Genomic DNA, 12,255 nt, shown 5'->3' with positions numbered 1-12,255 from the left:
GATAATAATGAATCTGTCCTCATCCTCGGGAGGGGATTGGAGGATGCCTGATCCCAGGAAATGCTATCAATGCTCAATGTCGAGGAAGGTGGAAACCTTCTTGATTTCAATGCGTCCCCATTATCCAAAGAAACTCCTAGAGCTATGAGACTGATGCCTCTGATGCCAAAGTTGATAGGCAGGGCCTTTTGAGTGCCAAAAATCTATTTGGGCTACTTTTGTCAACCTTTAACACCTCTTCTTGACAGCTGTGAACAGAGTTTAGAAGAAGAGGGATTATGATTGGGACCCAGGCACTACAGGCACCAATTATGTTCATGAGGGCCATGATCCTGCTGCACTTGGTGTACTTCTTAAAACTACTATTAGTTTTCTGGGATATGATAGGAAAAATATTGAAGCAAAATCAAATGTCTCAATAATGAAATATTCCCTGACCGGATACTCGAGACCTAAGGGGACCTAGGGAGCGACAGAAAAACAAATAAAACTTATAACTACCAAAAAACCTAACTAAAAGAAATAAAATGGAGTAGAGGAGTACTGGCCCTACACAAGACATTTACACAGAACTGGCAGGCAAAGTTAAACTTCAAACCGTGGTGAAAAATTCAACAAGACATGAGCTGTGGGGAGAGACAAGAAACGTGCCCAAATTGCTCTATGGAAAAAAATAGGACTGAGCTGGTCCTGTGCAACGATGACAGGTGGGAAACACGTGCATGCATGGTAGGCTGCTTCCAAAGGCTTTGAGAATGAATGCTGCAAAGCACTTACTGCGGCGGGCTTTGTCAGATGATATTAATCACCAGTAGGAATATCTACTTCTTGTTTGTTTTTGGAGAAATGTTTAGAATATTGGTACATACATGCCTAAATGCTGAAAGTCCACGTAAGTACTATAGTAACATAACATAGTAACATAGTAGATGACGGCAGAAAAAGACCTGCATGGTCCATCCAGTCTGCCCAAGACAAACTCATATGTGTATACCTTACCTTGAATTTGTACCTGTCCTTTTCAGGGCACAGACCGTATAAGTCTGCCTAGCAGTATTTCCCGCCTCCCAACCACCAGTCCCGCCTCCCATCATCGGCTCTGGTACAGACCGTATAAGTCTGCCCTCCCCTATCCTAGCCTCCCAACCACCAACCCCTCTTCCCCCCACCTGCTCCGCCACCCAATTTCAGCTAAGCTTCTGAGGATCCATTCCTTATGCACAGCATTCCTTTATGCATATCCCACGCATGTTTGAACTCCGTTACCGTTTTCATCTCCACCACCTCCCGCGGGAGGGCATTCCAAGCGTCCACCACCCTTTCTGTGAAAAAATACTTCCTGACATCTTTCCTGAGTCTGCCCCGCATCAAACTCATTTCATGTCCTCTCGTTCTACCGCCTTCCCATCTCCGGAAAAGATTCGTTTGCGGATTAATACCTTTCAAATATTTGAACGTCTGTATCATATCACCCCTGTTCCTCCTTTCCTCCAGGGTATACATGTTCAGGTCAGCAAGTCTCTCTTCATACGTCTTGGAATGCAAATCCCATACCATCCTCGTAGCTTTTCTTTGCACCGCTTCCATTTTTTTAACATCCTTCGCAAGATACGGCCTCCAAAACTGAACACAATACTCCAGGTGGGGCCTCACCAATGTCTTAAACAGGGGCATTAAAACCTCCTTTCTTCTGCTGGTCACTCCTCTCTCTTTACAGCCTAGCAATCTTCTAGCTACGGCCACCGCCTTGTCGCACTGTTTCGTCGCCTTCAGGTCCTCAGATACTATCACCCCAAGATCCCTCTCCCCGTTCGTGCCTATCAGACTCTCCCCGCCTAACACATACGTCTCCCTTGGATTTCTACTCCCTAAGTGCATCACTTTGCATTTCTTCGCATTGAATTTTAATTGCCATACGTTAGACCATTCTATGCTGTAAATACATGCAAATCTTAGACAGCGCATATTTGACAATAGGTCTACACATGGGTGGAGTTAGGGCACAGGATGTGTAGGACTCCTAATGTGTATAACGTATAGAATACTATAAGTAATGCATGCATCTCCAGTAATTACATACAAGCAAATCTTTTCCAGAGAAGGGAAAATGGTAAAACTAGAGGACATGAATTGAGGTTGCGGGGTAGTAGTCCTAGGAGTAATGTCAGGAAATTCTTTTTCATGGAGAGGATGTCTGGAATGCCCCGAGGGAGTGATAATTGTAAACAAGAGATGGTAGAAACAAAAATGGTAACATAATTCAAAAAGGCGTGGGATGAGGCTCTCTAATTAGAAAAAGGATGGTATTAAAAAACAAAAACAAAACTTAAATGGCTGCATGTGTGTTACTGTGTAGAAAGGCATTTAGATGGTAATTCCAGCTGTGAAGAACTAAGGCCTGTGCAGGCAGGACTTATACGGTTAGTGTCCCATATATGGCAACCCAGTTTAGGATGGGCTGAAAAAGGCTTTGACAGTAACCAATAGCTGGAACATGAGAACAGTGCCAAGCAGAATTTTACAGTCTGTCCCGCAAATGACACGACGAATTTGGATAGACTTTAGTGGACTTCGAAGGAAACTCCAGTAGTTGGAATGTAAGGACAGTGCTGGGCGGTCTTCTACAGTCTATGCTCAAAATGCCAAAGAAAGATCATGATCAAGTATTTTATATCACATTCATTGTTGGTTTAATCATGAATTGATAATGAGTGTGACAGTTGGGCAGACCAGAAGGACCATTCAGATCTTTATCTGCATCATTTACTATGCTACTAACACCAGCTCTATGGCTGGCTTAAGTGTTTGCACCTAACCACAAATGTGTGTATATACATGTAATTGGTTATGCTAGTATTCTATCAAGAAAAGTAGGTGTCTACTTTCCTTTATAGAATATGCTCCTATCAAGCACCCTCTAGGTGCTTATATATAGACGCACAGTTATAGAATTCCCCCTCAAGGAGGCAATTCTATAATACAGATACTAGCAGTTATGCACTTATTACATAGGTAAATGATTAAAATAATGGCATTTTCATGTGTATTTGTGCACATATGTGCACTTAAGTGCTAAGCTGTAAATACATGCATAACTTACATAATGTATATTTGCAAGGGAACATATAGATGGGAAGAGCCTGGGCAAGACTCATTTACACTTATAACTTATTGCATCTCTCTGACATTTAGGCGTGAATGCTTACACCAGCTCTATGGCTAGTGTAAGTGCTCACCCCTAAATTCTAGAAACATATTTGATCTGTTAAGCTAGTATTCTATAAAGGTAAATAGGTGCCAATGTTCCTTAACAGGATAGGCTCTTACCAGGCACCCTGTTATAGAATTGCCTTTTACATGTATAAATCCCCTATCCACAAATTTTCAGTGACAGTATACAGACAGGGGGTGATTCACTATAGGTTGCCTAACATTAGTTGCTAGTAAGATGTGTGCTAAGCACAAACTCTGTAATGGCAATTACGTACGCACTTGCCATTATAGAATACTAGTGTAATTCCACAATTGCAAACCTAATTTTAGGCGTGAGTATCCACACTCATTCAAAAGCTGGTTTAAATGCTTGTGCCTAACTGTAGGCAGTTAGGTGTGTAACTGCTTGTATTCTATAACCTGGGCACGTAATTGCTAGGGGCCCCCCTCATCCCCCCATGCCTCTCCCAGGTCTACATCCCCCTTGCAGTTGCATGCTTTGCGTGTGCAATTTGCAAATCCCGACTAAGGGCATTTATGTGCATAACTTAATTAATGCCAATGAACACCATTTTTAGCCAATTGGTAGTTAACACCAATTAGCAGCTAATTATTTTATTAACTAACATGAGCAAATGACATTATGCCTGTTAAGTGTAAACTTGTGTGCTCAAATTTATAGACTTAGGGGGATAGTGCTTCTGAAAATTCTGAATACTGGCCTGGCACTATCCTGTATATTACTGGGGCAGAGCGGGGATGGAGTGTTGGCGTTCTGCCCACCTATATGGATAGCTAGTCAGCCACTATCAATATAGTTCAGTGGTTGTATATGTATTCAGTGTCACAGCTTCTATGAATACTAGCACTGAATATACATCAAATAATTAAATTCCACATCTAGCGGTAAATAAACAAAACAAAAAAAAACCCCACACAGTCCATAGGGATTTAAATATTCACCAAAACATATTCCATATTGCCATTCTATTTCCTCCCCCATTGTTAGCCAGCAGAAAATTCACACCATTAGCCCCATTCCAACCCAAATACAGGTATTTCACTGCTTTCTGAGTAGCTTTTCCAATGTTCTCTTTGTATCTGCTATGTTTAGCCTTTACATCTACAAAGGCCATCAAGAGGTACAACAATAGTTCTGGAAAACAGGTCTGAGTAGAAATAACTATTTTTTACTGTAATAAAGTTTATAAGAATTGAATTAGTCCAGATACAACAATCCATAATTTCTGTACTGTAAATGTTTAAAATAATGTAAAAAAACACGCTGCTCCCCTCTCTTTGGTACTTCTGATTTTTACTGACTACAGTTAAGGTTTTTCTTAAAGGTGTCTACTTGAAGGTAACTCATCTTGAGCTATTATTGAGGGCCTCTTTTACAAAAGCAGTGCTACAGATTCTCGGTGTGGCAAACGAGAGGAAGCCCATTCAATTCCTATGGGCTTCCTCTCACTTGCCTCGCGGGAATCGCTAGCGTGGCTTCATTTATTGTTCACTTATATCCCACATTTCCCCATTCATGCAGGCACAATGTGGCTTACAAACATTAAATAAAACAAGCCCTAAAAAAAGGTATGAACTAAATCTAAAATAACACTGCTTTGGTAACAAGGAACGATCATCATCATTTGTATACAACTCTCTAGTAAATCATTTATTGTTATTTTGTAAGCCAACTAGAAAAGTAGATGGCGCAGGTTGTAAATTTTATAAATAAATAAAATAAATACCAGAGAATTACATAGAAATGAGAATGATCGTTCCTTGTTATCAAAGCAGTGACACATTATTTTAGATTTAGTCACATCTTTTTTAGTAATAGCTCAAGGTAAGTTACATTCAGGTAGACACCAGTCTAGTGACTTTGTTATACGTGCAAAAGTGGGTTCTGATGGGAATACCTGATATGAATGAAGGTTGCAGGTTTTGGTACCCCTCTTACCTAGAAAGCATGCCCAGAGGTGTGACGTTAAGTGATCCCATCAGCATTGCCAGTGCCATCCCTGGGGCTTCCCGTTCTATCACTTCTTTTGTGGCCTGCAATTAAAGATTAAAGAGCAGACTGAGTGACATCCACAAAAGGAAAAAAGCAATATATTGTACTATAATGAAAATTTACTCCCCTTTCCCCCCTTCCCCGAGAAAAAGGTGAGCAGAATGACATCTGGCATTTTGTATCTGTTGGAATCTAAGCAGGTTGAAAAGAGTTCCTGCAGCAGAGCATCACTTGATGAACTGTGCAACCAACCAGAACTGAACTCTAAAATTCAGCTCCAAGTTCATATAGCCTCACATTAATATAGTTTTAAAAAGAGAATATAACAGAAAGCCACTGCTCAGTCTAGCTCCAGACTCTGCCTGGAGAATTTCAAAAGCAGTTGCTGTGGTACATAAATGACCCTGAATGTTGATAAGATATGTTAGCAGCTCTGTATGAGTAATAGCAGTTTCTCAGCAAGGACTAAGACAATTAGCCCTTAGGGAATATATATTTAAGATGTGGGTATTTAAAGGATACAGTAATTTTGAACAACGTAAAGCAATAATTCTGTTTTTGTTTTTTTTATTATATACCATTTAGATATTTCATTATTATTTGTGGTTTACAAAATATAGTGAAGCATAAACCATATTGCCCAAAATAGCTTATTTCTCTGCTCTCTTCCTCCCTTGTGTTCCTCTTGTCTCTTTTGTCTGTTTTTTACCTAAAAGCAAAATATTTTATTTCTTCTATATTAGCAATCTTTTAGAATGTTTTTCGGTCTTTGCAAATTGTTGATTCATGCTAATTTCAATTAGGTACCCTCATATGTTGTCATAGCTCGGCAGAGCATCTGAGCCTTGGCCAACTACAGGGTGTCACTGTTAGCGTAGCAAGATAAGATGACGCCACTATTCACTAGGAATGAGACAGATAGTCGGGTGACGAGCTTGGTATAGGAGGCCCCCAATGACAGAACTGGAACATAACTTGGTAGGCAAAACGGTTTATCCATGTATCTGTGACCGAACAAGCTCCAAATCTTGGTTTGGGGAAGCTGGGGCAACTGGTGAACAGAAATGCAGAATTAATGCAAGGCTTACTTAGTGTTGATGTTAATACTACTGGAATGTACTAATAAAGCTGTGGCTTTTCTTAAACCATCTCACTGCTCCTGTGTATTGTGTGGGTGTGTATTCCTGGGGGGTAGGGTGGAATACAGGGCAGGGAATCATGTTAATATTCTCTTAAACTGTTTATACTGCATTCGGGTTTTGCTGGCATGCCTGTTTGATGATGACCAAACTTTGCTTAACATTGATCCAGAATTAAGTTATGGGCCTAGAGACAGCATTCTAAAATGTCAAGGTACCATATCTAAGAAATGGAATTAGTCTCACTGGTAAAAGAAAGGGTATGTTAAAAAAACAAGGTTCTTGCAGAAAGAAGAGAAAATGAGAACCATTAAAAGCACTGAATAAGTTGCATTCCTTTAGAAATCTCCTGTCTGTTAACCAGGAACACACAAACTTGCCCTCTCCTTATACAATTATATTGGACTCTTTCAACCCAGTAATGGGGGGGTGGGGGGAGGGAGAGGAACCTTAACAACATCCTGGAAGCATTTGCCAAACACTTGTTTCCTCAACTCTTGCCCATCAAAGATAGTGCAGCAGGCAAGCAGGGGCCTCATAGAAAGGGCCACAAAAATTGTGAACTCTTTCCCACGAAAAACTACCAACAGCATTTTAAAGGACAGTGGTGCATCCTTTGCTGAAGAACAACCTTGACCAGAACGAGCTTGAAAGTTATTGGCCAGTATCTAACATCCCATTTCTGTGAAAACATATAGAACAGTCTGATTCAACTCAACATCAGCCTAGAGGAGAGTAACTGGCTAATATCCCTAATATATGATCTTCATAGAAACCAAGGCAGGGCATTAACCTTGGTATTAGTACTGCTGGGATTTCTCAATAGCTTTTAACACTGAAGAACACAATATCATGTTGGCATAACTGACAGGAACAGGTATCAGTGGCACAGTACTTCGCTGGTTCAGATCCTATCAGATAGGCAACAGTCCATAGTATTTAGTTGAACCTCATTGCCACCATGAGTTCTGACCTGCGAGATACCACAAGGAATGATAATGCTGACTATTAATATCTACTTGAAGCCACTAGTTCAACCGATTCAGTTGATGGGTACTCAGTTCTACATCTACAAGGAAGATGTACAGCTATTCATACCTGTTGAACCACACTTACCTACAGCCCTAAATAAACTGACTACCTGTCTTAACGGTAATTCATGAATGGGCTAAAAACAACCTTTGGCCTGAAACTAAGTAAAACTAAGTTCCTGTGGGTCCCTAACAAAAGTGGTCAAATACCTGATGTCAAAATGGTGTGAAATTTAACCCATCTAAATTAGGGCTGCACATTTAGAGCATTTTTAACATGACTAACATGTTAAAATTGTAACATGCATTAATAATTTTCATGCATTGAATGCATTCCCCCTGGCGGCCTTCTGAACTTGCCTGTACAGATGGCAGTGCTAAGCACATGTTGCATCTCTCTAGCTGGAGACCTCCCTCTCTAGTGTCCTGCCTTCTCAGATGAAACTTTCTGTTTCCTGTGGACAGGACACTAGAGACAGAGGGCTCTGGCTAGACTGTGTACTTAGCACTACTGTCTGGACAGGCAAATGTGAAGGATCTGGTGCTTTGACAGTGGTGCAGAGCAGGCTAAAGAAAGGGAAGACGAGTCCGGAGAAGGAGGTGGTGTTGGAAGAGCAGCACTGGTGAACAGAGGCATGGGGTTTGGCAAATTCTTTTCAGTACACCCCGCAGTGTGGGTTGCATGTGCCACACAGTGAGTGTGTTGTGCACCACAGGGCTATGGCATTTGCTCCATGGACTTCCACAGGAGAAGGAGAAGCTGCTTGATAGAGATTTATGGGCTAAAGTTAAATTGCTGGAACTCTGGTGAACTCTTAACCCCCAGAAGTAAACTCTGGGCAACCTAGGACTCATGGAGGGGAGGGGTAGGGGAAGGGAGATGGAAGGAGATGGTGTCTATGGAGAGGAGAGGAAGGGAAGTGATGGGAAGGAAAGAGAGATAGGAAGAGATGGTGTCTATGGAGAGGAGTGCAGGGGAAGGGAAGAGAGATGGGAAGAGATGGTGTCTATGGAGAGGAGAAGAAGGGAGGATATGGTGCCCATGGAGAGGAAGGGAAGGAAAGAGATGGAGTCTATGGAGAGGAGAGGAAGGGAGGATATGGTGCCCATGGAGAGGAAGGGAAGGAAAGAGATGGAAACTACACAGATTTGAGAAGGAGGAAGAAAAATGGAAGAAAGTTGAATATGAAAGATGGATATATAGGGCAGGAAGTGAAGAAGGAGAAAAAAAAAGAAATAGTGAATAGACAGGAGGCCCTGGAAAGAAGAGTTCAGAGCACAGTGAAGCAGAACCAGAGAAGAGAATGAGATTAGAAAGATAAAATCACCTGACAACAAATGTAAGATAAATGATTTTATTTTTGGTTTAGTAATTGAAATATGTCAGTTTTGAGAATTTACATCTGCTATCTCAATATTGCACTATACAGGAGGAAATGTGAGGGGGGCACGTTACGCGATTAATTGTGCAAATAAAAATTCTAATTGATGTACAGTCCTAATCTAAATATGGGTTGGAAGACATCCACTTCTGCCAGATGCGTACCAGAACTAAATGGAGTTACTGTTCCGCTCTGATTGTTTTAAAATCCTGGGTTGTAAATTTGACTCTTTTCTGTCTATTGATATGCAAATTACTATAGTTGTTAAATCCTCATATTTAGCTATTAGACAATTATGCTCAATAAAATCTTATTTTTCCTTACACGATTTGAAGATAATTGCTTTTGCTTTGGTATTAGGTTCTCTTGATTACTGTAATTCATGTTATTATGGGTTAAATCATTCACAAATTAAGAGATTGCAACTGGTGCAAAATATGGCAGCTAGGTTGTTGACAAGTACTGGAAGGTTTGATCATGTTATGTCATCTTCGAAGATGCTACACTGCTTACCCGTTTCATCTAGAATTTTCTTTAAGATTATTTTCCTGATATATAAAGCTTCTTTCACAGATAATCCATCTTTACTTTCACATCTCGTTCCAGCTCATACACACTTTGCTACTAGATTACAATATTTAAATCCACCATCAAAATACCATCCGGATATAAACAAACATAGGCTATCTCTTGTTACAGACCTATAAAGTGGAATTCACTTCCATCCTCATTACAAGCAGAAAATAACTAATTACGTTTTAGGTGGCTTTGAAGACACAATTTTCACAAAGGCATTTAGGGACACTTGATTAACCAGTTTTACAGTATTGAATGGACTGAATAAACTCTGATTCGTTTGTCTTTTTTTTTTCTTTCCTTTTCTGAAATATTGTAACTGTCTTCTTTTTAAATAATTCATTTTGCTTTTCCTTAATGATGGAATACTGTATAAGTTTTCAACTAAACCAAACCCCTTTTGGGGACTGCAAATTCCCCCTTAAATCACAGGTCAAGAACCTTGAGATACAGCTACACTCAACATTTACGCTGATCCCAAATCCAAGCAACCTTCAGGAACTGCCTCTATCATTTGCAACAATTACGCTGTCTCTCTCCATACATTGAGAAGGCAAGTCTTGTCACTCAACTCTGGTCTGACTATAAAAGGTTTGTATCAGCTCCAACAGATTTAGAATGCTACCGTATGACTGATGGAAAGGTTGTAAGCTATGTGATCAGATCACACCATTCCTGCAAAACTTCACTGGCTACCAGTACAATACAGGGCTAAATTTAAAACTCTATGTCAGATCTTCAAGGCCCTTAAACGTAATGGGCCAGAGTACTTGAACAACATGATCTCCTTGTATGCACTTCCAAGGTTGCTAAGGTCCTCTTCAAGGAATATCTCTAACCACACCCTATCCAAAGGAAATCACCTACCAATGAGCCTACTCTGGAATAGCCCCCGCACTCTGCAATGCATGACTATCTCTACTTCAGGAAGCAGTTGAATGCTTGCCTCTTCTCCCAAGCCTTTAATGGACTAAGCAACTGAGGCCTCAATGCTCAGAAGCAAATGTGGGCGCTAGAGGCCATTAGTGCTGGACTAGAACCCACATTTGTAAAAGCAAAATGTTCAGAGCCGGCGAGCACATGAAATAATGAGATCAACAGCTCTGAATGCTAATAGCGTGCAAATGATGCTAAACAGAGCCATTAACATTCCATCCCAATGTTCAGTGGGCAGCGCACCAAAGAAGGTTGCTGCTCCTGCAGCAAAACCCTATGCCAGCTCAGAGCTGGTGTTAGGATTTGTCAGGATGGACTGGGCAGGGTACTGCCATTTTGAGACAGCACCTGTAGGAGGAAGGAGAGAGTGCTAGCCCCTCCTCCTGTTTGAAGCTAGGATTTTTTTGAAAGTACGAGGGGGCTTGGGGGGGGGGGGGGGAGGAACACTAGATCACCAGGGCTAGCTTTCAGAGGGGGGGGGGGTTCTGGGCAAGGATCCAACTGGACCACCAGGATTTAATGTATTCATGGTGGGGGGAGGTTATGTGCTGGGAGGTGAGGGGTCTGGGGGTCCATTGCACCTTCAGGCCCTTGTGTTTGGGGGGTTGGGGTGGGTCTGGCTTTAGATTTGACAGGTCCTGCCTGGACCTGTCAAACTTCTGTGAGAGGACTGTGCCTTGAGCGCATGCCCAGGCACAATCTTCCCGTACTTTCCCCCTATGATCAACACTAATAATGCATCTATATTTGCATGTTATTAGAATTGATAATAAGGGTGTTTTGTCCCCATGCTGTTCCAGTGGTAATTTCATGGCGCTGTTTGGGAACAATGTGGGGAACTGATCATTGGCCCCTTAGTAGTTAGTCACATACATAACGGCTGTTCTGTAGCAGGTTTGGTTTAACCACTACTATGCTAGCTGAGATTATTTTCATACACTTTCTGACTGCATGTGCAATTTTTCCTTAAGTTAGTCATTTTTGTTTTCTAACTCCTGCTTATATGTTCCACCTCCGCTAAAATCACATGTTGTCTATTAAGATGTCTAATGTATATTGCGTTGACATTGTACTATAAATAGCATACCATGCCATAATATGTACCATTATTTGAATATCTTTGCTGTTGTAATAGTCCATTGTCTATGTCTGGCTTATTCTTGCTGTAGACCACCTTGAGTGAATTTCTTCAAAAAGGCAGTAAATACGTAAATCCTAATTAATCAACAAATAAAAATTTAAATTAAGGCTGTTCTTTTTTTAGGTAAATGGCAATATCCAATGGCAGCTTTGTTGATGACCTAGAGATGGGTCTGAAATGCAGGAGGACAGGGATATCAGGAAAATATCGTGCAGCCAGTATTCAGTAGGGTATATTTGCTTATCCAGTATTATATTAATGTTCCTCTATGTTACCTATTATGATGTATCATTCATATTCTGCTAACATTCATCATATTCCTGTCATATGAGATTGTGAGCCCTCTAGGGACAGAGAAAGTACCTGCATATGTGTACAGTGCTGCGTATGTCTAGTAGTGCTATAGAAATGATTAGTAGTAGTAGTAGTTCTGTTTTATTGCATATATTTCTGACACTGTTATTCCTATTATTAGCAGTTTGCCTGTCTCCAAGTTTACCTCATTGATTATATGTATGCTTATATTTGATTATTTTACTATTGTTATGTTACTAACAAAATTCTAACACCTGCTGTACACCAATTTGGGTGACTCTCTTTATAAAGGTGGTTAACGAATTGTAATAACTAATTAACTTTAACCAAAGTTAATTGGACATCTTTATCTGGTTAATATTAGAATAAGTATTTGACCAGATCTGATTTAACTGGTTATCTTTAGCAAGACACTGCTGAATATCAACACTACACAGCTAAATTATAATTACACCTTCAGCATGCTTCTCACCTTTCCTCCTTTTAAACACTTAATTTATGGGCCAGC

At 40.6% G+C, this 12,255-nt stretch overlaps 1 protein-coding gene across 6 annotated transcripts in view; it reads right to left on the bottom strand.

The window, feature by feature from the left end:
- GPHN (gephyrin) overlaps positions 1–12,255 on the bottom strand; it is a 907,672-nt gene that overhangs the window by 409,473 nt on the left and 485,944 nt on the right. For all 6 annotated transcript variants that reach the window (XM_030213888.1, XM_030213889.1, XM_030213891.1 and 3 more), the window contains one exon: positions 5,174–5,268. In XM_030213888.1, the coding sequence (XP_030069748.1) occupies positions 5,174–5,268 (95 nt within the window). The remainder of the gene's footprint in view (positions 1–5,173; positions 5,269–12,255) is intronic.

This window comes from Microcaecilia unicolor, chromosome 9, assembly GCF_901765095.1.
Source record: "Microcaecilia unicolor chromosome 9, aMicUni1.1, whole genome shotgun sequence".
Classification (NCBI taxonomy): Eukaryota; Metazoa; Chordata; class Amphibia; order Gymnophiona; family Siphonopidae; genus Microcaecilia; species Microcaecilia unicolor.
This window is presented reverse-complemented; position numbering and strand designations above follow the sequence as displayed.